Source organism: Oreochromis niloticus, linkage group LG7 (genome assembly GCF_001858045.2).
Source record: "Oreochromis niloticus isolate F11D_XX linkage group LG7, O_niloticus_UMD_NMBU, whole genome shotgun sequence".
Taxonomy (NCBI): domain Eukaryota; kingdom Metazoa; phylum Chordata; class Actinopteri; order Cichliformes; family Cichlidae; genus Oreochromis; species Oreochromis niloticus.
Window position 1 is genome coordinate 23,088,699 of NC_031972.2, and position 26,634 is coordinate 23,115,332.

The 26,634-nt window shown below is 38.2% G+C and overlaps 2 protein-coding genes across 2 annotated transcripts; both read left to right on the forward strand.

Moving 5' to 3' along the window:
- The first annotated feature begins 5,381 nt into the window (after nucleotides 1-5,381).
- slc2a11l (solute carrier family 2 member 11, like) lies at nucleotides 5,382-12,118 on the forward strand. Its single transcript, XM_005451310.2, has 12 exons — nucleotides 5,382-5,501; nucleotides 5,796-5,894; nucleotides 5,990-6,150; nucleotides 6,278-6,402; nucleotides 6,515-6,644; nucleotides 8,240-8,388; nucleotides 8,472-8,659; nucleotides 8,890-9,000; nucleotides 9,601-9,702; nucleotides 11,144-11,219; nucleotides 11,335-11,462; nucleotides 11,555-12,118. The coding sequence occupies exons 1-12, from the start codon at nucleotides 5,478-5,480 to the stop codon at nucleotides 11,759-11,761; spliced, it is 1,500 nt and encodes a 499-aa protein (XP_005451367.1). The 5' UTR covers nucleotides 5,382-5,477; the 3' UTR covers nucleotides 11,762-12,118.
- Nucleotides 12,119-13,680: 1,562 nt separating this feature from the next.
- Nucleotides 13,681-25,831, forward strand: nt5c2l1 (5'-nucleotidase, cytosolic II, like 1). Its single transcript, XM_005451309.4, has 17 exons — nucleotides 13,681-13,853; nucleotides 14,924-14,997; nucleotides 16,404-16,521; nucleotides 16,627-16,722; nucleotides 17,819-17,910; nucleotides 18,037-18,094; nucleotides 18,212-18,305; nucleotides 18,397-18,450; nucleotides 18,525-18,608; nucleotides 19,857-19,892; nucleotides 19,977-20,084; nucleotides 20,166-20,232; nucleotides 20,342-20,564; nucleotides 21,092-21,152; nucleotides 22,666-22,842; nucleotides 22,931-23,021; nucleotides 23,113-25,831. The coding sequence occupies exons 1-16, from the start codon at nucleotides 13,795-13,797 to the stop codon at nucleotides 23,018-23,020; spliced, it is 1,491 nt and encodes a 496-aa protein (XP_005451366.1). The 5' UTR covers nucleotides 13,681-13,794; the 3' UTR covers nucleotide 23,021; nucleotides 23,113-25,831.
- Nucleotides 25,832-26,634: the final 803 nt, after the last annotated feature.

Here is a 26,634-nt window from a genome sequence, read left to right on the forward strand (position 1 = left end):
TCCTGGGTTTGGAGGTTCTCAGCCTTTCTGTGTGGAGTTTGCATGTTCTCCCACAGTCCAGAGACATGCAGTTAGCATGGTTAGGTTAATTGGAGAACTTGGGACTGTAAATATGAATAGCTGTCTGTCTGTTAGTCTCGTGCTAACCTAATTAGATCATGGAAAAAATTAATGGAGCCTATATTTGAGGAGTGACTACATTAGCAAAACTGGACTGTGGTATCTAAAGCCATGTTGGTGGCTGTTTGATGTTGTATTTAGACATGTTGGACAGAGATGGTTGTGTGTCATTTAGAGGCTTGGCAGTGCAGGTACTTGTGGTACTTGTGGAAAAGGGCTTAAAGTGTCCTTGAGCAGGATACTGAACCCTAAATTGCTCCTCATTCATGATTGTGTGATAGTAACAGTTAGAAAGCACTTAAAGTTTGAAGATGGGCACATGAGCATTAGAACCAGACCACAGAGCAATGGAAGAAGGCGGTCATGTCCTATGAATTACATTTTCTTTTACATCACCTGGATGGTTGGGTGCCCGTGTGCTGCTTACTGGGTAAAAAATAGGACCAGGATGCAAAACAACACGTTTGAGGTGTTGACTCGGCCTCCAAATTCTCTGGATTTAAATGAGCTCTTGCTATCATCTCGGTGCAGATACGTCAGCACACTTTCAGGGGTCTAGTGAGTCTATTCCACCAGTATAATATTAGACAGGCAGTCATAATGTTATGCCTGATTGGTGAAAGCACCAGTCTCTATTTGAGTTTTAGTTCCAGTTTTATTTCAATCCTTATTTGTGTTTCGGGTACTTCCTTGTCTGTTTTTCTTTCTCTTTTTGTGTGTGTGTCTGTGTGTGTGTGAGTGCTTCCTTTCCGGGTCTCAGGTATCTGCTCTTCCTGTTTTATTTTGGTAAATCCTTTTCTTTGTGCCTCTTTCCTATCTTTGTTCTTTTCCTGTCCTTGTGATGGGCCGGTCTGCTGTGAACTGTTTGTGCTCACCCTGGCCTCCCTTGTGTAAATTTATTTCTTTGTGCTTTCCTCCAGTCTTGATCAATTAACCAGTTTTTTCACTTCCTGTTGTGTGTTTCATGGTTTCTCGGTGTTTCTCGTTCAGACTGGCTTGGTTATACCTTCACTTTGATATTCTGTTTCACCTCTTTTGTTCATCTCTATGTTTAATTAAGTGATTATCACAACCTCGCCTCTCTGAACTATAAAAAGTGATTTTAGTTTAAATTCATTGAATAGAAGTAGGATTGTGATTGCTTTGTGTGTGCTCTAAGGAAGCCTATTCAACATTTTTCTTCAGTGTGATTCTCCATAGAGTCAGTGGAAGCGTTGATAGAGACCCCCCCCCATAATTTATTGCAATCATGTGCCTTTCATTTTAGCTGAAAGGGCTGATTCCTGCCAAGCAGGGTGCAGTGTTTCTGGAAATAATCAGTGAGAGGAGAGGTTATAAAACTGTTAGACAGTTTAAGTCACCCTGACCAGACTGGAGTTAATGAGGATATAGAACGTGCGTGAACCTGAAAAGCTCCTTGTAAAGTGAACCTGTTAGGCATTCATTATTTATCGTGATCAAGCGTTGCCATGACTCTCCGTCTACTTAGGAGGACTTCACAAGTTTGGCACTAGTCCTTGAGTGTCAGTTTCTACTGCCAAGTGTTTCTGAGACAGCCTGAACAAAGAGTCCAGACTCAGAAATACAGGCACAGTGTTTGTTCAGAGTTATTTCCTGGGAATATAAATGGAGAAATGTTCCAAAATCTAAAGTCAGTGCAAGGGATGGAAGACGCAAAACATGTCACTGACACATGACAAGAGAAAACAACACAACAAAATATGGATGTAGAAAACATGTTATTTCCACTTTTCACACTTCACAAGATGCTATTTTTCCTGTTTCTATCCTTTTATCTTCATCTGCTTATCCAATTTAGGGTCACAGGGGGGCTGGAGCCTATCCCAGCTGCCATAGGGTAAGAAGCGTGGTACACCCTGGACAGGTCACCAGACTGTCACAGAGCCAACACAGAGAGACAGACAACCATTTGCCCTCACATTTACACCTCTGGGCAATTTAGGATCAATAATTAACCCCACTCCACTAACTGCATGTCTTTGAACTGTGGGAGGATGCCAGAGCACCCAAACAGACCTCAAGCAGATACATGGGAGGAAAATGCAAACTCATCTCAAGCGACAGTGTTAACCACTGCACCACCGTACTGCTTTTCCTGTTTCTGTTACTATACATTCTTCTTATACCATACACAATACTAATGAAATCTCTGCTGTGGTTAAAAGTTTGCAAGAACCAAAACTGGTGGATAAAAGTGAAGACAGTTTTGATAAATGCAATGGAAAGATAATAGCACTTATGAAAATGCTAAGTGACACCTCGGTTTGGAGCAGCTTCTCAGCCTGACTTCATTAAAGGCGCTCTTCACTGATTCATTTTGCACTTCTATTAAACTGGACGGCTCACAAGAGACCGCTTAAAACAAGAATGAGTTTTGCCTCCATCTTTTTGCGGGGACGCTTTGGCTCTCTCTATATAGAATGTGTATTAATAATATTATTATTGCTATCGTTAGCATTAAGTGAACATTTGTCCTGCTGGTGATGCTAAATAAAAGGGCCAGGGATCACCAGGGTTAGGGTTTGTCTTCTGCATATCTGATAGTTGTTGGCACAGTTTAATCCGAAGTTCTTAGAAAATAGAAGAGAAGAGTCTCACCACTTTCCACCCACTCAAAACCATTCTGGACATTTATTTGAGCAGTCATTTTGAAGCATTATCTAAATGAACCTTAATTAAAATTTTCATGGAGACATAAAAAGTACATTTGTACAATCACCAGTTCAATCTGATAAATGCTGCTTTAAACCCGCTGACTTTGCTTCAAATTAAGGCTTAACAAGCTTTCCCATTTTAACTTGTACTTCCACCCTTGTATTTGCTGTTTTAGCACAGATTTCAGTTCGATTTTCTTTCAGTGGCATCTTTCTCTCTCTCATAACATCCCAGGTCTAACCCTGCCAGATAAAAGAAACAGTTCTCCTCCCTCACTTTCTAACAACACAAGCACAGACTTCACATATCAGTGCTGACCATTTTGGTATTCACACTGTGTAACCACTCTGTGCCAATCGAAACTAAAAACTTTTTACTCATCTGATCTGGTCTGAAAACACAAAAGCAGAACCCAGAAAAGTCCAAACCTGAATCTGAAAGTAGACTCTGTAGTTGATGGGGAGCAAGTGCAACTGGGTTAGCAATCATGTGACATGTAAGTTCTTAGAAGACTTGGTCAGAAACTGCAGCTTAAAGGTTCAGAACTTTTCAGAGCAGAGCCTAAAGGAGAGAGCATGAGTTAACAAAGAAAGTCGATAACCGCTGTTGTCCCCCCTGTTATTGCTGATGGGGTTTTTATGTTTTGTCAAGATAGCAGGCACAAAGAAAGCATCACTATGTTGAAGTGTCTTTGTAGCACTCAGCAAATGTACTACAAAGCCACACCAGGTTATGGTGATAGTGTACCATGGGGCACATACTGTGGGCATGGGACCCATCTGGGGTTCAAGTCATGTTTCCTTGGTATAGCTGGTCTCAGTTAGTACACAACTCAAGTTTCACCAACACCATTTAAAACCTGTATATTGTATTTAGGTTGTTTGTTTTGATGTCATAGATCATCACAGTATTTTGACAGAAATGTTCTCTGCACACAGGAGAGTGATGGGCAGGTGGCTGTGGTCGCAGTTACTGGCTTATAAAGAAGATCTGGCTATGCTTCTCAGAGTGGGTAGTCTGATACAGAGACTCACAGCTACTCAAAATAACTTTTATCCAACGATGTGTGCAGTGTGTACAACACTGGTACTGGTTTTTTGCCCTGCATTGGTAGGTTTTTCATGAATACTGTGTATTTTTTGTATATGTATGTCGGTCTGCCTTCCTTGGTGAAATATATATTTATGTTTATTTTACTGAGTTCAGAGCCAGAACATTTTCCCCTTTATTGTCATTGTGTCTTTAGTGTTTTTCACTATTGACAACAAGTCAATTAGGAACCCAAGTTAGAGATTGAATCCTTTATAATTTGATCTGAGGGTGCATGTGTGGTTCTCCAAAGAAAGAAAAAACACGTCATTCAGTTCGCAGTAACTACTCCTTAAGAAAAGTCTTACAGCTTTTGTCTCATAAAGTGTCAGCCATTTCTCCTTCAGTCAAGCTGAAAATACAGCCTCCCTGGCAGTTGCAAGAGCTTCAGTCACCAGCAGGAAACACACTTCCCCACAACCTTTTTTTTTTTGACGGTCTAGTCTCTCAGTGCTTTGTTAACAGTGTTTTTAGTCTGAAGCTGACTCTTCTTCCTCTCTGGAGGTCAGCTGTGTGACATCTGGCTGCGTCATGTGCCAAACACAGACACACTGTATCCTCTGGACTTTTGTCCTTTTTGGAGGACCGGCTTACTTTTGTGAACCAGATGTTATGTAACGAAATTTGTGCTTTTTACAGTGAAACTTCTCACTGCTACTTTTGATCATGTTTTTTTTTTTTTTTAAATCAATGTGACAAGTTTATATTTGTGATTCTGACTTTGGAACCAGAGTTTTGTAATAATAGGTGTGTTAGGCCACTCTTGTTTTTCTAGTGGAAACGACTGAAACTGCTTAATTTGGGTATCAAACCTAAGAAGCAGCACTTTGAATAAATACACACCTCTCTGTGCCTTCCAAAGACAGATGACTGTACACAGTTAGTCACAAAGGATTTAGAGTAAAAAAAACCTTCCGCATGATATTTCTTTTATATGTACAAAATTTGAAAACTGATGTGTTTCTTTCTTTGCTGAAGAAGAATCTTCCAGCAGCATCCAGTTTCTCCTGTTCACTGTTTGTATAACTGAATGAGGTATGTGCAAACATTAAGGACGTTTTGCTGTTGGTTGTAGCTTAATGTTTACTGATGAATGACACTGAGGTTTTCACTGTCTGGATAGCTCATACATTTCCCCAAATCTAACCTTTCTTTTGAGAGTTATGGCTCTGTCCTCTGACATTAAAAGTTCTCTGAGAGGATTTTGTGTTTTGTGATGCAATTCTCCATTAAGCCGAATAAAAAGAGGTTAAAGGTTTTGGCTTAACTTCATAATCATGTCTTTGTCTCTCTCAGTGTAACTTTTTCAGACTTTTAAACAGATTGCAGGACAATAAATAACTTTTCTTTAGAGCAGCCTGTTAAGGGTCTCCCATGATCATTGGGCAGAATCCTTAAGCAAACAAAGGTCACACTCACATGACTTATTCCACATCAGACACATAACTTTTTAAGTTGTTGTTTTTGTTCTCGAGCACCTTATTCTTTGGCCCGCCAAAAAGTTAATAATTTCAGTGCTCAGTTAAATATGTGCTGCAGCCATGTGAATGATCTGAAAAGACTTCTCACCCGAAAGCGACAGACCTACAGCAATGATACAGCACTTAGGACTCCTGGTAGGTAACAGTTAAAACTATTTTTATGTCCACATTAATGTTTCTTGACTTGTGAATGGCTAGCTCAAGCATATAAATGAAAGGAAAACAAAAAAATTTGATGACTGCTTTATATGTAGAATTCACACGAGCCAAAAAACATAAATGGACATACAGACTGACAGATGTAAGTTTGGAGAAATGTGGTACTGAAAAAGTAAAACGTGATTATTTAGTGTGATTGACGTTAAACAAAATATACCTACATTTGCCAAAAAAACTTGCTTATTTTATTTTATTTTTACATTTTTACAGGTAGCTTATCCTGTTGTATTTGCTGCCATTTTTGTGTGTGGTCTCGGTGGGACATTTCATTATGGATACAGCGTGTCTGTGATGACCTCCCCCTCTGCTGTAAGTGAGATACTTTACTAAATTTAAATACAAACAACCTTAAGCTGTATTTTCCGCGTGCATAGACAAATCTATACCTGTTCACCTTGTTGTAGTTTATCAAGGAGCTGGTGAATCAAACATGCATGCACAGATACCGTCTCTCCCTGGAGTCATGGCAGCTCTCGCTCATCTGGTCCTTCACTGTGTCCATTTTCTGTGTTGGGGGTTTACTGGGGTCGCTAGCTGCTGGTTCACTGGCATCAAAATTCGGCAGGTTGGTGTACATGAGCATAGAAATTCCACATTCTGTTTAGCTATTAACATGGCACTGTCAAAGACATGCATGAATAGATGTTCTGCGTTGGCCCCAGGCTCTAAGTCTCTGTTTTTCTGTCCCATAGAAAGCGATGCCTTTTGTTAAACACTTTTGTGGCTATACTTGGAGGTGTGTTGATGCTCTTGAGTAAAACAGCCATGTCTTTTGAGATGATCATGGCAGGACGATTTTTCTTTGGCATTAATTCAGGTAACCTTTTGAGCAAACTCATCGGAGCTAGTTTCCCCGCTGTCCAAACTCACCTCATTGAATCTGGTCAGATTGTGTATGTGGGTGTTGTTGATTTTTCCTGTTACTCTAGGAGCCAGTCTTGCAGTTTATCCAATGTACATCATGGAAATCACTCCTCGGACGCTCAAAGGGATGGTTGGCGTGACCATTGGTTCCTTCATGTCTTTGGGGAAGTTCTCTGGTCAACTGCTGGGGATCAGGTGAGGTAACCTACATGTGAAAAAGTCCCGTGAAAAACTAAGTACATCTCATGATTCTAACACCTTCAGCAGAAATAACCTGAAGTAATTGTTTTCTGTATAACTTCATCATTCTCTCATTGTGGAGAAAATTTGTCTCACTCTTCTTCACAGCACGGCTTTGGGCATTCGTTTAGCTTTCTTAAGATCTCACCACAGCATTTCAATCAGGTCTTAATTTTGACTGAGTCACTGCAGCCAATGCAACAGCACTGCAAAGGGTCCTGTTGCAAAGTTTCTTTTGTGTGGAGTAAGCATCAGGTGGTGTGGTAGGCTTAACTGACTGCCCACACCTGGATAGACTACAAAGGACCTTCTGTACTCTGTAAGGAATGTCACTGTTCATTTACAGTGTCTCGATTTTCCAGCAATGAAAAAGAAAATTCTGTAATTTTTTACAGTGACCATTAAACTGTAATTTTACAATGTACCTATTTTCATGGACAATACAGATTCTTAATTTAAAAAAGGGCAGCGCTATTATTTATACAATAATCACGTCAGATGACTAAATGACACTACAACTGAAAAGATCAGTGCATATAAGAAAGTGGTAGCACTCAATAAAAAAGAATAACTGTATGGGACATAAATATTTATTGTACTTTGTTTACAAGGATTCTTTCCTTAAAGACATTTTACAAGATTTCATACAAAAAAATGTAAATGTTTAACAAAAATAAATCTTAATTTTGATTCGTCTGATCAAAGTCCACTTTTCCTCATTTAAATTGAGCTTTGCCCAGAGAACATGGTGGTGTTTCTGGGTCATGTTCCCATATGGCTTCTTCTTTGGATGATAGAAATTTAACTTGAATTGGCGGATGCCATGGTGAACTGTGTTCTCAGACAGTCATTTCTGGAAGTCCATATAGAGATTTCCATTTCAGAATCCTTCCTATTTTTAATGCAGTGTTGCCCGAGGGCCTGAAGATCAACTACCATCCGTTGCGCACAGAGATTTCTCCAGATTCTCTGAATTTTATGATGATATTGTGTCTTGCAGATCATGTGGTATTACACTGTGGGACATATTCAAAGATTTGTAACATTTTTTTTGTGGATCGGTAAATTTCATCAGCCCATTTCTCTCTAAGATTTGACCTGTTACCGTTAGCCTAATGTATGCAAAATGTTCCTTCAACTCCTTAGTAAAACTTAATTTCCAACCTTTCGTTACACATTCCCAGCTTTTTTTAAAGCTGTCTTGTTGCCATGAAATATTTTACATTAAATAGTATAAGTCTAATTTATACAACACATCTTGTCTATTTTGATCAAAATATGAAATTTGAAAATCATTTGCATTTTACACAACATCACAACTTTAAGGTTCTTATAGTATTTAACTGTATTTACAAATAACAGCAGTTTACAGTTTTTTATTTATTGCACTTTGTTACCAATAATTACAAAAATCTGTAATCAAGGATTATTTAATTAAATATTAATGAAACTTTGGCCCTTTCAAACTTTTCATAACTGTGTTTTTGGAAGCATCTTGCTATTTTAGATATTAACCTGTGATAACTTGACTATTGATGTTATACTTGCAGTGAGTCACTTGGTACAGAGAAGCTGTGGCCCTGGCTGCTTGGTTTCATCGGTTTCACAGGGTTGTTTCAACTCCTCACCCTGTTCTTCCTGCCAGAATCTCCCGGCTTCCTGTTGTTGGACAGAGGAGACCAACGGGCCTGTGAAAAAGGTGTGCAAAAACATTTTTTGCCTTAGGGGATTTTTCACTGTTAACTTACCATCTAAATCTCATGTTTTCTCATGCCACCTTAGCTTTAAAGCAGCTTTGGGGCAATAAGGACTACAGCAGAGAGATCGAGGAGATGCTGGAGGAGAAAGCTGCCCTGCAGAGTGTCCGCAGCTACTCAGTGTTGGAGCTGATTCAGAACAAAACGGTCCGCTGGCAGCTGATCACCGTCTCTGTAACTTTCGCCTCAGTGCAGCTCTGTGGCATCAATGCTGTGAGTGTATAAGCTAGAAACAGAGGACTCTTTCTTTCACCAGTCTCTGTCATCTCTTTTTTTTTAAGATAATGTTCTTTAAAAAAAATCCTGTAATGGCTAAATATAATAAATTGTAATAAATACATAAGTAACAATAACAGTGAAATATTCAGCAGTAAAACTTGCCAGTTTCTGTAAAATGAATAGAAACATTACACAGTTTCTTATCTGTGTATGTTTAACTACAGGTCTACTTTTATTCTTTTGATGTGTTTCGTGCGGCGGGAATCCCAGAACAAAAGTTACGATACACTGCCTTGGGGACAGGGCTCTGTGAATTTTCCACTGTTGTGTCCTGTGTAAGTACTGTTTCACTGATATCCAGTCATGTTTTATATCCAATAAAAAACGGGCTGTCCAGCAAAATATAGGTGCTCAGCTCAAGGACGACAAACTTTAAAGGACAAAAAGTAGTGCAGCACAATGACTGATTCAAAGGTGTTTACTTGTGCAAACAGACTAGCATTTCAGCAGGTGGAGCCAGAGTGGACAAAAACTAACAAGGGCAACGTGTCCTTCGACTCATCAACCAATATATTTAAACTGCCAATCAACCAATTATACATTGTACACCTGATTTGGACTGAATATAATTGTCTACCTTATTTCTTTGTTCAGGCTTCTGTTGAAATGTTAGTCCCTTAGCAAAAGCCAGTTTTAGGGAAAATTTATGTTTAATATCCTGTAAACACTCTATCATTAATATTTGTTTTATTTACTTATTGCTGATTTATCAAATCATTTAAGAAAAAAAAATGTCTCCGGTCTCACCAGTAATGTGAATGCCTTGTGGCGGCTGTTTTCATATGTAATCGTAGCTCCCCCATGTGGCTGTTTAATTCTGTGCCATTACTGCAAAACATTCACGGCAGCAGGCTAAATCTGTTCTCATGTTGCAGTTCATGATTGTTAACAGAACAGGAAAAACGGTCCTGCTCTTCAGAGGCTACGCAGGAATGTCTGTGACACTAGTTTTCCTCACCATCACTTTGTACCTGCAAGTGAGTCACTTCAAAACTAGCCACTTTTAAATTTATATTTATATATACGCTACCAGTCAAATGTTTTAGAACACCCCAATTTTTCATTTTTTTTTAATTGAATATTATGCTGTTTAATGTCTCATTGCACTGAAATGAAAGCATGGTACAAATAAGCAACTGGAGTTAAAGGAGGAATCATGGAATCAATTTATAGACCAAAATGTATTCTAAAGTTTTGACTCATCAAAGTAGCCAGCTTTGGCAGATATAACAGCTGAATACACCTTTTTTCTGCAATAGAAATCAAATATTCTTCAGGAAGTTCTTCCCATATCTATTCCCAGAGGGTATTGCATGGAGAACGCTGTGGTAGCCATTTTGCTTCAGGGTGCCTCTCACTCTGTACAAGTCCCCAACTCAGGATCCAGCAAAACAGCCCCAGACTATCACACTTCCTTCCCCACGTTTGACAGTTGAAGCCACACACTGTGAAACCATCCTTTCACCTACTCAAATGTGTACAAAGATCCTGCATGATGAACTGAAGATTTCAAATTTTGATTCATCAGTTCATAATACCTTCATCCAGTCTTCAGTAGGTCAATGGTGGTGTTTCATAGCCCAGGCAAGCCTTTTTGTCTTATTCTGAGCATAAGACAACTGCTACTTGTCCTGTTAAACCTGCTGCTCAAAGTCTTCTCTTCACATTTGAAACTGGGACTTGCTTATTACGACCTCTGTTAAGCTGTGCTTGAAACTGTTGTCCTGTGAGCCGCCTATCACGCAAGCTGTTAACTCACAGAAACTTGTCCTCTGATTTAGTTTTGGCTTTGGGTCTGCCAGAGCTCTTCCTGTCAGAGTTTCTGCCTTTTGATGCTAAAGGAAACTGTACTCACTGACACCTTTACTTTCTTTGCAATTTCTCTGTAGGAAAGACCTACATTTTTAGGTGTTATGATGGTCTGTCTCTTTTCCATTTTCTCACCATTTTTGTAGCAACACACTTTCTGCAGTACAATACTGTTCAACTGATGCTCACGAGGGTATGGTACCACAGTGTGTTCCAGCACTGCTTTTATGCAAACAGAGGGGGCTGTAAGTAATCCAGAAAAGTTGGAACACCTGTAGGAATTAGCAGCATCAGCTTTCAAGGCTTGATCAACCTCCATTGCTGCAGGACAGCTTTGAACTCTTAACCCATTTTGTGTTCCCTGAAAAAGACCTTTTTGAATAATTCTGAAATGTACATTATTTTTCAGTTTTGGGTAACCTTACCTTTTTCTTTAACCTCTGGCAGTTGACCACTTACCTTTGTACCATTTCAAACTATTCACTCGACTTGAGTTGAATTGCAATAAATGACTGGAAAAATTGGGGTGTTCTAAAACTTTTGACAGGTGGTGTATGTATCTGCATATTTGAATAAATAAACAAACATAAACCCTTTCGTTTTCCTCAGAGTCAGGTCTCCTGGATGCCGTACTGCAGCATGGTCCTCATTTTCATTTGTATAGTCTTTTTTGCCATTGGTCCAGGTACGTTTATCTCCTAAGCTAATATTTCTAAAGACTGTAAAATTTGCACCAAGAAGGTTTTCTTTTTGACCAAACAATGAGGACATCTTATTGTAACATGTACTTTTCCCCAAAGTTGGAGTTACACCTACTCTTCCAGGGGAACTCTTTGCTCAGCCTTTCAGATCGGCTGCGTACACAGTCTCTTGCACCCTCAACTGGTTAGGCCTGTTTGTGGTTGGGATGGTCTTCCCCATCCTAGTGGTAAGTATGTAAAATGTGGCATATTTTTAAGATCATTTGAAATGCGTCAAGCACAAGGACTGACAAATTGCCTCCAAATGCTTTATTTCCAGGAGAAACTGGATTACTTTTGCTTTCTCATTTTTCTGTTTTCTTGCTTCATCTGTGGGCTTTATCTCAAGTTCAACGTCCCTGAGATCAAAAATAAGACGCCGCTGGAGATCGCAGCAGAATTTGATAAGATGCATTGCAAACCCAAAAGGAAACACGCGACTGAGATGAACGCCAATAGAATCATATCATACGAAACCAAACTGTGATTAGTTTTATTAAAGAAATTAAAATATGCTGTTAAATTTGCAGCTTGAATTAGTCAGTGTATGTCAGATGGACAGGATATGAATGGCGTTAATGAATATTTAGGATTAAACTGGTCAACAGGGACATAGCACAGAGGTGTCAAACATCCGAGCCAGCAAAGACTCAACTGGATGGCTTTAGAAAATGTAAAGGTGGGCATACATTTTGGATTTTTAATTGCATTTTCATAGATTTGACAGCTTTTCCTACTGATGAAGGACATACTGCACCAAAATAATTATGTAATACAAAAAACAAATAAATGACAGAAAAGTCATTTAAAATAAAAAAGTATTATAATTTTTACAATGGGTACACAGTAACATTTGGAGAAAAAAAACTAAACAAAATATAAAACAGGACATTTTCTGTCAATGAATAAATTCTTTCTGTTTTCTAATGAACAACTACCAGAACTTTTTCTGTAATTTTGACCATTTTTATCATGCGTTTTCTTACAGTTAAAGCCCAAACAGTACTGGTGAGAAATGTCTTTCATTTACTGCAACAGTGTAGTATATGGCATAGAAGAACTGAGCTGTGCTGTTGTAACTGCACTTCTTTTTCTTATTTTAAGACCTCTTAAGGATTCAGTGTGTAGTTAAACTTCTTTATACAGACAGAAAGGAGAGTTTCACCAGTCCAGCCCACTTCAGATCAAACTGGGCTGTATATGGCTCATGACCTAATGTAAGATCTTTCACTCTTGTTTGACATTAAAAAAAACTGATTTTAAAGTGATATGTAGCAGTATTTTTTCTGTCCATGTTTTCTTTGCTCTTAAACTTTAATATCAGACCTTAAAATATTGTTGTGTTTGCTATTGTGCTTTTTGCTTCAAGCGATTAAATTTAATTTCTCCTCAAATGTGGTAAATTAATCATAAATTACATAATAATATTTAACTCTTCTGAAACTTGATGCATTTCTATAGTTGAAAATGCTCCACAGTGTTTTTCAGCCCTGAGCAGTTGTAAACCTCAAGTGCTGTTTACATACTGATGACGTTTTTCCACCTGTGTGACACTATATATAGAAAAAGAGGGTTGGTTATGTCATGGTGGTGTGTCATGCAGATAAGTCCCTGCCCAAAGGGACTTACAGTGCAGCACATAGTGAAACAACCACAGTACACAAACCACAAATGTACAAAACACGAGTTTTACAATAATATTTGCTACAAAACAAATAAACAAACAAACAAAAACTGCAAAGCTCAAATTATTTTAAGTTGCTGAAAGGAGAAATTTTTAAATTAACATATAATAAGAGATTTAAAAACTTATTTGAAAACGTATTTTCTTATTTCTTTATTAAAAAGGGACAATGCAGTTTAACATATATGTTAAACATATATAATATGGAGCATTAGATTAATATGCTCCACATAGTTTATAGCTGTTGCTATTTCCAACGTCTGGATCCGTGCATAAAGTTTTTTTTCTTCCTGGTGACCCTTAAGGCTGCTTTGTGTGTAAATGTGAGGATGAGGATGCGTTTCTGCGTGAAATTGGAGAGTGTGTCTCCAAATTTCTTGCAGTTACTTTGAGCGCGTGCTGCTGATAACGCTTCTTCACATGAAACTCAAACCAAATGATTCATAAATCAAATATCAGAAATGTTTTGCTTTGATACATGCAGCGTGCACTTGAGCTGCTCGAGTCACAGCGGGACTGACAGCCATCAGGAAACTCCCATTAATTACGCACACATGCAGCCCGTGCACATGTGTGCGCCTCTGATAACACAATCTACTCTCTCCAAGCTGAAAGCTCCGCAGCAACAAAGAGTGCTGATGCGGGGGGCGGCAGGCTGCATGCGCGTGTCCCACGGCCGTTTACGTCACTAATGAGCACTTAGTCAAAAGGAGGGGTTTCAACATGTGCACAAAAACAGAGAAGACGCTCAGCGGCACGCCTACAAAGTTTTGGGTAAATTTGAGAATTTAAATACCTCTTTGAAAAGAGGAGCTGCACATCAGCAGGAGTGGACCATGGAGGCAATGGACACAAGCATCTCCATCGAAGAGAAGAAGAGACGCCTTGAACAAAAGTAAGTTCAACTGGGGTAATATTGCACACTAATGTGTAAACTGCTGCTAACTGAAACAGTTTTTAACCAAAAGATGAATTTACACGATCAGAATTTCTGAGGTTTTACAATATATTTAAAAAAAGAACAAAAAAAGAAAAGAAAAGTCGTCTTTCAGTTGTGCTCTTTCTGTGCGTTATTACAGATCACAAATTAATTACTTATTTACACGTCATAAAAATATTGTTGCTCATATAATAAGTTAGACAATGAATTGCAAAAAAATAAATTAAAAAATCCACTGGTATATTTCCACAATTTCCGGTGCTTTTTGACATTCTGACCTATTTCTGTATTCTGAAAGTTTGCACCCTAACCCTGTATGACTATTTGAATCATCAGCTTATTCAGCTGCTTCCTGTCAGTAAGAAACACTCCCTCGCTGACAGCTTTTATTTTCTGGATGGAACTCAGGAGAAACACATTCACAGAACAAGAGCTTGCAGATTAATTATTTACAGCAACTCTATATGTATGAACTGTCAGGAAAGGTTGAGACTGGGCCATCCTGGCCGGAGGTGCTGGGCAGGCCTGGTTAAAAAGCAGCATCTGGGGGCAAGTGATGCAGAAAATACATGACAGTGTTAAAAATACATCATGATTATTTTTAATATATGGTCAAAATACACCATGTTAAGCATTTGGCAGTCATTTCAAACATCTGCGATGGCATTGGTAATGATAACATCTTTAGCCTCCACCCAGCACCACCCCCACTCGAGGGACTTCAAGGGCAGGATAGGTTCAAACTAAGTATGCAAAGTCTCTGAATTTTTGTGGTGGAAAAGACAAATTAAATCATAGTCAACACTATGCCATACACAGGGCAGAAGTCATACACTAAATGACTTCTGCCCATTGAAAATTCATTTAAACCACATCTCAGGGCAGACCTAATGTCAAAAAGCCGAAAAGCAAACTGAACCTTAAGAAACCCTATTCTGATAAATGAAAGCATTAAATTGACCCTAGTGCATAAAAATGAATCTCTATGACTGTCTGCCTTCAGCTGTGTTTCTGTTTGATCACAGGGTGTTTGTCAACAGAAGCCTGACGCTGGAAAATATTAAATGCTATGGCTTCGACATGGACTACACGCTCGCAAGTAAGTAAAAGCAAAAAACAGGTTTGATCGTCTTTATTTATTCTATTTGATATTGAGTCTGTGCTTCTGTACTTCTCCCTGCTTACTGACGAATACGACTGTGTCTAGCACAGAGAGTCATGGGATTATTATTTACCTACAAATCCTTCATTTAGCAGTGTTGTGATTATGTCAGCTATACAGTGTTTACATTTGATACACTTTTGCTCTGTTTTTGTGGCCAGGAACAGTACAGTTCATGTATAACTGTATAATAACATCATTTTTACTTTTACTTTAACTTGGTTGTTTAATTTTTTTAAATAATGCACACTTTTTTAAATTTTTGCCATCTATTTATCTATCTATAGTATAATATATACAGTGTATAATGGTTTAGATACCAACAGGATACCATGACTGAACTTCCAGTATTGATTATTCCTGCTCATTGTTCATGTTCAAATGCTGAAAATGTAAAACTAACATTTCTATAAGTATGAGGTGTTTGGGGCACAAGAATAAAAACAACAGCAAGTGAGGAATATATCTAAGAAATACTTACAAGTACTCTAAACTCTCTAGAACAAAATCAGCCTTGCAAAACCTCCAGCAGCCCACTGCTTGGAAAATATTGAAGGTGGTCATAAATGTTGGGTCCACTGTAATTAAAACATTTTCTTTGTCTCTGAGTTAAGAAAAATGTTCTGTTTTATAATAACAGGACAGTCATGGGCACTGAGCTACAGGAACACTTTTTGTAATTTTACACATTTATTTCTTAGAATTCATGATGTGGTGACAGATTTCTTCCATTTCCTGGAGCAGCATTTCTCTGTTATGTAGAAAAACTGAAATGTCCTCATATCTCAGAGATTAATTGTGTCTTTAAATTTCTGACACAGCTGCCCTAGAAAAACATTTAGGTAATAGTGACATTTTTTTAGTTTATTTATTAGAAAATTAGTCACCGCTAAAGTTTATGAAGTGTTTTTTTCAAATCTGAAAATTAGGTGGTATTTCTTTCTATGTTAAACATCTGAGACCCGAGCTCTTGTTTGGGATGCATTTTAAATTTCTCCAAACTATTTTGGAATACTTTTACCTGATAGCAATAAAAAATGTCAGGAAAAAATACTTACATAGTTGTTACCAACAGTACCATACTTTTTAAAAGTATGTCTGTTTTACAGCATAAAACAACTATACAGCAAACAACAAACTATATTTAGCTTATCCTTTTTTTTTTACAGCGTGTGTATAAAATATTTAATCACTCTGAAAATGCTACGTGTTGTCTTCATTCATAATTTTGAACTCTCTGTGTTGAATTCCTCATTACCGTTTCTGACTTTCCTTTCAAACAAGTTGCACAACAGTGGATGATTGTGTATTCATGCTTTCACTGTGTGCATTTCTGCTTGCAGCGTATAAGTCTCCCGACTACGAGAGCATGAGCTTTGAGCTGATGAGAGACAGGATGGTGTCCATTGGATACCCTCATGAGATTCTGCGCTACAAGTACGACCCCAGCTTCCCCACTCGGTTAGTTTCAAGTCTCTCTAATGATTTACGCCACAATGAAGAAGCCAATCAATTCTTCTTATCTTGTCAAGTATTAATAAACTTTCTCCCCTTTCTCCCCCTCAGTGGTTTAGTGGTTGACACTACATATGGGAACCTCCTGAAAGTGGATTCAAATGGGAATATTTTGGTCTGCAGTCATGGCTTTCAGTTCCTCAAAGGGTAAGGTCAGAAACAAGTGAATACAGTAAAAAAAAAAGTTTGCATAACCTATTTTGTACTTTTTGGTATGAAAGAGATCAAGCAAGGTGAGGACAAGAAGGGAGAAAGAGATGGAAACATGAAGACTAAAACCCAAGCAAGACTGGGCCAGTTGGATTCAATACAGCATATATATTATATATATATTATGAAGTAATAATATACACATCTATATATACCACTAGAGTTAAATTTCAATGAAACAATCAAGATGTGATTAACTTATAAACTTTCAGCTTTAATTCAAAAATTACACTACAGTAATTTTTATACACAGTCCCCTATTTTCTGTGACAGTGGGCTCACTGACAGTTTCATAGCCGGGTGGGGTCCTGGTCCAAGTGCATAACTATATTTGAAACTCTCAGTAGGAGGTACAAAGACCTGTCAGTGCAACTGAAGAAGGCCATCATCAGACTGAAAACCAAAATTAAACTTAAGGGAGGAAACATAGCACTTGGTGAAATCCATCGTTTCTGGACTTCAGACAGTTACTGACCGAAAAGGATTTTTATTGAAGTATTATAAACAATTCTTACATATAAAATAATTTTAGTTTGTCCAGTTAATGTTGAGCCTCTGAAAATGTGGGCATGTGTATGAACATGGCTGTAATTCCTAAAAAAAAGTAAAACTTTTAAAAATATGAAGTCAGTATAAAATTATTAGAGACAGACAAAATCTCAACAGTTATCAACATTAAAACCTATTTAAGTCCCACCTTTTTTTTGTTGTTGCAAAAAAAGCATCATCATGTTTCATTTCAAATATGAACAGGAGATATTACCTCACTAAACAAACACCCGTTTGTATTGATATCCAACAGACAAGGAAGAAAAACATACCTCAAAATCCTTTTATTGTCTCACTGAAATGGCTGTCAACTTCTCTTTCTTTGCTTGTAAATCGCAGCAGTCAGTACAAGCAAGTGAGTTGAAACTAAGAATTTACACAAACTAGATGTAAATTCATGCACGTTTGCAAAAATGTTTTGTTTCTCTGCAGCCAGTCAGTCTGGGTTGTTAACACTGATTCGTGTTATCATTTTGTGCCACAGTGAAGACATTCGCAAATACTACCCGAACATGTTCATCCAGAGAGACGACACCGACCGCTTCTACATCCTGAACACTCTCTTCAATCTTTCAGGTATAAAATCCTGCACTCTTCTTTACTTTCTGTAAATTTTGTTTACCGTCTTTGCCGTCTTTTCTACAATTAATTCAAAATTTTCATTGCATTATAAACAATTTACAAGTTATATGCACCCTGCAGAGACTTATCTCTATGCCTGCCTGGTTGACTTCTTTACTGGATGTACCAGATACACAAAGTAAGTCACATATTTTAGCCATATTATATTATCCTATCACCCCACCAAGACCTGGAGAAATACTCACTGTTAAATAAACTCTTCGTCTCGTCCATATCTGCTGTTAAACTCTTCCAGCCTCCTGAAAGGTTTCCAGCATGGTGACTTGCTAATGTCGTACAGAAGCATGTTCCAGGATGTTCGAGATGCTGTGGACTACACTCATGATACGGTGAGTTCACAAAACACACCAAGTGCACCATCAAAGACAAAAATAATGTGTCCACTTGTCAAAATTACAAAATGTTCAAAATGTTTTTTAGGGAACCTTGAAAGAATTAACTACCAAGAATTTGGAGAAATACATCGTCAGAGATGTGAGTAAACTGAAAAGATTATCAGTCTGAGTTTATGTTAGCGACTGAAACACTGAAAGTATAAATGTTTACAGCCAAACCTCCCTGTGCTCCTCACCCGGATCAAAGAGGTGGCCAAGGTTTTCCTCGCCACTAACAGTGACTACAACTACACCGAGGTGAGTGCAAAGGCTTTTTAACCCTTCCACGCGTAGTGGTCACTACAGTGGACAGCTATTCAATTTTTTCTGTTTCTTGTATTTGTGTCAGTGTTGATGTTATACTTGCACATAAACCACTACATTTGACACTGATGTGTCACTCAATACACATCAGTTGTCCGCTTAAGTGGAAATTTAATTAACTCTTTGAAAAGTACATGTTTAAAAAAATTTACTTCAAAAATCTTTTTTTCATTAAAGGTGAAAAAAAAATCCTGATTGAGGTTGTCATAATTCATGCATGAAAGGGTCAAAAAAATTCAATGTCCCATGACTAAAACCTTCTAACTACCAAAGAAAACCACTAGACACTTCATTAGGTACACCTTGCTAGTACTAGGTTGGACTCAGTTCTTTGTGACAAAGCCCTGCAAACATTCCTCAGAGATTTTGGTCCATATGAACATGTTAGCATCACACAGTTAATGCAGATGTGTTGAAATCTCCCATTCTACCACATCTCAAAGGTGCTCTTTTGGATTGAGATATTGTTACTGTGGAGGACATTTGAGTACACTGAGCTCATTGTCATGACACCAGTTTGAGATGATTTGAGCTTTGTGTCATAGTGTGCTCTCTTGCTGGAAGCAGCCAACAGAAGATAGGCACACTGTGGTCATAAAGGAATGAACATGATCAGCAAATCATGTTTTCTTGGCAGCATAATTGTCCCAAGAAAACATCCACCACACAATTACACCCCATCAGCAGCCTGAACAGTTGATATAACATACCCAAGCTTGTTTATGCCAGATTCTGAGTCTGAATGTTGAAGCCAAAATCAGGAAATCTCAGAACAGGAAATGTTCAATGATCTTTTGTCCAGTTTTGGTGGAAAATGTGTCAATAATAGGCTCCGTTTCCTGACAGGAGAGCCACCCAGTGTGGTCTTCTGCTGCTGCAACCTATCTGCTTTAAGACTGCATTCATTCAGATGGTCTTCTACATAGCTTTTCTGGTTGTTCGAGATACTGTTTCCTTTATGGCTCAAAGTAGTCTGACTCCTCTGGGCTCTGGTACAGCTAAATGCACTGAGTTGCTGCCATGTAATTGGTTGATTAGATATTTGCATTAACAAGGAGTTGAATAGGTAGACCTAATCAAGCGGTCTTTTAATGTTTATGAGATCATTGTAAATTATTATTTTTCCATTATAAATATAAATCATTCTAACTGTATTTTTTACACTTCACCTTCTTCATCAAGGTCATCATGACATACCTGCTGGAAAGTAATGTGAAGGTAAGGCATCTTCAACTGTGGTTTGACTTTTATCCACTAAAGAGAATCATGAAAATAAATTTTTTTTAAATGTTTTCCTTCCAGCCTGGAAGCCCCAAAAAGAGCTGGCGCTCGTATTTCGACCTTGTCGTTGTGGACACCAAAAAGCCGCTGTTCTTTGCAGAGGGGACTGTGCTGAGACAAGTGGACACGGTGTGAAAGAGTGTTTGAAGAGCTGATTCACAGTGTTGAGCATCGACACTTTCCAGTAACGTGTTTCATTTTTATACACAGAACACAGGAAAGCTTCGGATCGGGACATACACCGGTGACCTCCAGCATGGAACAGTCTACTCAGGAGGTGAGTCAGCACTGAGTTTTCCTTCAAGTTGGGCAAGAATGTTTTGTTCTAATTAGTAACGTTCAGTTCTGTTCGGTTCAGCTGCTTAACTTGTGTTTTCTGGTTGCAGGATCCTCAGACATTGTTTGTGATCTGCTGGGCGTCATAGGCAAGGACATCCTCTATGTCGGAGATCACATCTTTGGCGACATCCTGAAGTCTAAGAAGCGACAGGGCTGGAAGACTTTCCTGGTCGTCCCTGAGCTCACCAAAGAGCTGCAAGTGTGGGAGGAAAGGAAAAGTATCTTTGAGGAGCTCAAGCGTCTTGATCTCTACTTAGCTGAACTGAACAAGTGAGTCGATTTTTTGTTCCGGTATATTTCCTGTAGATACGTTTAGATTTGAAAGCACTCAGATCTGCAGTTTTTAGATCGGTGTGCTTTACTATTACTAAAATGTAAAATAGTTAAACCCAATGAAATAATGAACATTGTCTCATGAGGTACAGGGTTCTATATGTGACCAGCAGGGGGAGCACAAGCACCCACAGGCCCGCAGTTTTGGGAAAAAAATCCCATCTTGTTTCATGAGTAGATGGGATAGACTAGCATTTTATTCAGTAACCATTTATAACATTGTAAAAAATCAACGGTCTCATATAATTTTTTATTAATTCGTGCATTTTTATTGAAAATTAAATAAGTTTGTTGATGTTTTGGAGCTCTTGAGAATCCAAACAAGAGAAATCTTCGCTACATATTTACTCATTAACACTTGCTGCTAATAGATTAGCATTATAAAAAGATTTTTCATTTCCTACATGTGACACAGTTAGATAAAGTGACATACGTGTTCATTGTTCTATATGTGTCTTTTGAAGGCACCCAGACACCACCAGTCAAGAGTATCGTGACATCGGTTCCATTCATATGAGAATGAAGGTGAGCTCTGCACATCACAACACAGCTTTTTAAAGATTTCCACACTTTAGTTGTGGATGCGCGTAAAGTTCAGTGCATTCGTACAACCTACACTGTGCCTTCTGCTGGTATTAGAAATGTTTTTGGGATTCAAATTCTGCCTCTTTCTCTGAATGTTGAAATCTCAAAGTCTTGCATGGGAACAAATTTATCACCACCATGAAATAAATATGTCTCATACGTCCTGGGATATACTGGAATATTTTTTTTGTCATTTTAAATGCATAAATGCACTTCTAAAATCTACCACTACAATAGCAATGCTTCATTATTGTAGCAAAAGAAAACACAAATGTGTCTGTGCAGCATAACTACTGTTCAGCACCATTACAGTTCACTTCACCACTTTCTGTTCCTTCAGTTGGCACAGGTAGTGTTAAGCTTCACAGAGTAAGTGTATTTTTAATAGTAAATGCAGGTGTTGGCATGTTAACAGTACGGAGGACATAAAATTCCCTTCGATGTTGAAATCATGTGCTGATTTGTATTTTATGGAAACTGTTTGGAGTAAGTTTACGACCCCCGATTACACTGACACACCCAGTACCATAGACTGTATAAAAAAGATGGAACAGAGGCTACCAAATGCTGTTCAAAAATGCTAGTGAGGAGCAAAAGGTGAGTTTGGCTACAAAAAAAAAACTGAGGATATAACTCATTCATGTGTCACCCTAAAGGATACCCAATCTTTCCATAAACCAGACCATAATTTACAAAAATCAACTATTCAGTAAGACTTAACACTAATAACCAAGAGTGTGAACAATTAAAGTGTTTGCTGTGATCATAAATCAAGTGAACAGGGGAGTCATTTTATAATAGACTTTTATACAATCTGACTTGTAGCCAGCTGGTGGTGATGCCCCCTGCTGGCCTTTAGAAAAAATACAGGTTTAAGACTGGCTTTAGTTTTCAGACCCTGAGGTTGTGTCTGTCTGTCATATACAGTCTACCGCTAAAAGGACAGAATAAAAGACAGCAATACAAAAAAGTTTATGGTTAAAATTAAGCTGTTTTTAAACAAGAAATCATCCCTGAATGAGCAAGAATGAGCATGCTCCTGGAATGTGTCTCCCATGCCAGAGGCTTGAACTGTACACTGACACATTTCCTCTTTCGAAATTTACCATCCATGTACACTCATGGTGCAACATGCCTTCCAACACAACAGCAACTGCACTCTGCTATGAAAACTGTAGAAGAACAGTAACACTAATGACCGAGTAACAGATAATATCTGTGGTCTCCAAGACTGCAGGGAAACCTCTGCACGCTCCTGAGCGTAACACGTATCTCCTTAAATCAACACGTCAGAGGTAGATTATGACATTTGACTTCCTCTGTCTATAAGAAGTCCATTCCCAAAAAAGTAAACCTTCTTATAATTAAATTGGACTAAGCAGGAAGTCAGATTGGTGTAGGATGTTTGATGTGACGTGTACCTTTAAGCCATTGCATTGTTTTATACTTGCAGTTGCTGACCTACAGGATGGACATGTCATACGGCCAGATGGGCAGCCTCCTGCGCAGCGGCTCCAGGCAGACGCTGTTCGCCAGCCAGCTCATGCGCTATGCAGATCTGTACTCCTCCTCCTGCCTGAATCTGATGCATTACCCAGTCAATTACCTCTTCATGGCTCCTCCAGTCCTGGTCAGCCCTCTTCTTTGGTCAAACATCACAGAAAGGAGATGTTTGTCTCGTTCATCATTTATCCTGACAGTCTTTTTTTCTCTCTCAGATGCCCCACGAGGTTGTTTCTGAGGCATCTTCAGACTTTGAGTCATCACCGCTTACTCTCAGCAGCTATCCTCTCACAAACAAAAACTAAGGTAACAGATCTTTATGATAAACTATATTTCTGCTCTACAATTATTGATGTTAAAATGTTCATGAGTAGTTAATTTGTTTCTTCCATTGCAGTGACAGCAGACTCAGACTCAGGGATGAAGAGGCTACACAGTAATGTGCATCTTCTTGTCATTAACACATCACACACTGAGGACGGCTGCTTGTACCCGTGCACACATGAAGGGTTTATTGTAAGCCTGAGGTGCACACATTAGCACGAAATTACCTACTGCTCCACATGCAGAGTGTGACTTTCAGTAAAAGTCAAACACACTGACAGTGTAGGATTTCAAACAGAAACAGACTCAATGTTTTTATTTCTAGTTTTAAAGGTTATGTAATGGTTTATCTTTTAAAAATGTTTTTTAAAAAAGGAGCTTTACTCCATAATCCGTTGAATTGGTTCATTAAAACATTCATAAAATCAGTTTTTACTGTTTTCAATGAAGTAAAGCTCCTAAATAAGCATATAAATCAGTTTCGTCTAAGACAGAGAAATAATATTCAGAATGGCTTTTTGTAGTTGTTGCAATGACAGTTTTTAAATGTGATTTCACACAAAAATATAAGTATTATTATTTTAAAGCTCAGCAACAGATCGTTTAAACTAGAAGGCAAAATCCTAAAATACAGGAATATAGCATACTGGAAGAAAAATAACTTGTTGTTAAAGATTTTACTTTCTGCATTACATCTTTTGTCCACCGGGTGGCGCCTGATCACCTCTGCAGCCCACCTGAGGATTGATTCTTGTGTGGTTGAATGAGTTTATTTTTATACCCACAACAAACATATTGAATAGTTTTATCTGCCTAAACAAACATTTAATCTTCCAAAAAACTCTCATCACTTTTATACCAGAAACATTTATCTCACAGCTATTGCAGAAGCTCGTCTTGATCATTAAACTTAAATAAGTTACATTTATTTTGAATACATCAAAGCAGAAGTAGATGTTAATATCAGGAGCCTCCATCTGGGTATGCATTCATCATGGAGAGCACTAACATAAACAGATGTGATGCAATCCATGAGCAAACACTTAAACACGCTCACTAATATGTGTGGCTCTGCAGGACACAGGGCACCTGAACATTTAGCATTTGTTCTCCTTCTGTATCTCAGGAACACACACACACTTTCTCTCCGTTGTTACTGTAGGATTTCAGCGCTCATGTGTGGTTGTGGATGAATTTTCTATCAGAGTGTCACGATGGTGAAAATGGTGAAATCCTGTACCATCAGTGACATTTCACTCTGGAGCCAAACTTCAGCTTCACAGTGATGTGCTGATCACGTTATTTTATTTATTTATTTAATTAATTTCTTAGCTACTTAGAGCATTAGTAAAGATGATTTAATCTCCTGTGTGAGGAGATTAAACGTGACTCTAACTTAATCTAAAGTCATCAGTGTTTTAAAAATATTTGAAATTTCAAACTTTCAGCTGCTTTAAGATTAACACAGTTGAACTTTTTTGCGTTTTTTTTTGCTGCTTGCTTCAGATTGTTTTCAGATAAGCCACGACAGGTAAATCCAGTGCTCAGTTTTCAGTCCTTCCTCCTCCTCCTCCTTGTCAAAACACGCACATAAACATTTCCTCGATGATTTCACTTCTTGTATCGGGGCTATTTTGGTTTATTTGGATTTCCGCCTGCCCATTGTCTGTTGGTCACCCGTGTTTATTGTTGCTGTTTCTTGAGTCATTGTGTTCGCTTTGTCCTGTTGTATTTTCTCACCTGCACAAATCGGCTCATTGCTTCTGTTTAATCTGCTTTTGAATGAATGCATTTTGTGAGAATAAACCACACTCGGCATCCGCTGCTATTTGATGTTCAGTGAAACTAAAGCAGGCTCTGATGATCAGTTTGTCGCTGTGGTAAATTTTCATTTCATCATTAATTATTTATCGCATCAGCACATGACGAGCATTTTGTGACTGTGTCAGATTCACTAGTTGCCTCTGCACTACAGCGCCTGTCCTATGGATGGCATTAAACTGCCTCTCTGCAGCACGGATGAATCTTTGAAGAGGGTTAAATGATGGGCACTGTCAGCACATCAGCAGAGAGGCTGTGCATCTTCATTTATCTCTCGGCAAAGAAAAGAGCCGAGAGAAACGACAAGTTTGCTTTGCTTTGCAAATGTACCAGCTTCCATTTTTAATTTGAAAATAAAGCATTGCTTCCTGTTTCAAATATTTTGAAAGCTGCTGAAATACAAAAGAGAATATATAAAATAGGAAACTCGTTCGCTGCCTAAAATACAATAATTTCCTTTTTAGACTTGTCCAAAAATCAGACTAACGTACAAATCTACCCTACGCATCACACACAATAGCCACCATACCACTCTCTGATGGAAGAACTGTGAATCATAACTGTTTGCCTTTAAAATAATGTAGCGTCTGATCAGTCCTTTAATAGCCTAACTGCTTAAATAGAGGAGGAAGAGGAGTGCCCTCAGGATCCAAAATAGGGCTGTGACATTAATAGAGTTTCACACCAGCATTATAGATTGGCAAACAAAATTCACAGCAATGATTTTTATCATGATATTAAAGGAGAATTTGAAACAAGTAGCCATAATACTGTTGGTGAAATCTATTTAAATGCTTATATGTTCTCTGTTTCGGGGGGAAATTAATGTGACTCAAAATCCAAATGCACAAACGTGGTGAAAGAGTGTGTGGTTATGAATTTCTAAAAGGATACAATGGGAACAATTATGCAAATATTTTACAATATATACAACATGTGTATTACTGCCACAGTTTAGATGTATTTTATCATCAGTGCAGGGTTAACATGGCACCCCGGCTGAACGATGACAGCATGTCTGCTCTCCAGAGAGCTCATCACACTGTCGAAGCATCCAGAACCCGCTGTTTGATTTAAACACAGTGGCTAATGTGCTTTTGGTTGGAGGCCTTCTGAACTGTTTGTTGCATTTATTAGAATGTGAAAAATGTCACCACACTGAATGGCTTTGCAAAGTTTGAAAATGCCAAAGAAATCGTTAATAATTCCAGTTATTTGCTGTGTTATGCAGCGAAAGCAGCGTCACTGCTGAAAATGTATGGAATGCCAAAGTGGTTTTAGATCTGAGCCTAGAAATAAGATACTATTGTTCACAACAAACTAAAAAATCATATTTTATGTCTTTTTTTTTTTTGGCTGTACTCATATGTATCTAAGTTTTTCCTGGGATATCTCAGCCTGTTCATCATCTACTTTGCAAACGGAAGGTTCACTGAATACAAACATTTAAAAATAAATTGTGCTTATTTACACCAAAACAAATGGAAAGTCTTGGAGGTGTAATTTGAAAGTTACTGGTGGTTTTTACTGCTCCGGCCCACTTACAGTCAAACTGGGCTGTATAAGGCCCATGAACTCAGATGAGTTTGACCCCCTAATGTTTGCCATATGAATTTCAAACCTAATGATTTTCCCTTTGTTGATCCTTTCCCTTTCCTCTGTCATTGTTTGTGTTTGCATTTACAAACATTTTTCCTCACTGCGTGCGAAGCTCCGTTCCCCCCCCGTCTTCCACTTGAGTGGATAGTCTACACCAAGTAAAATTTAAACCCAA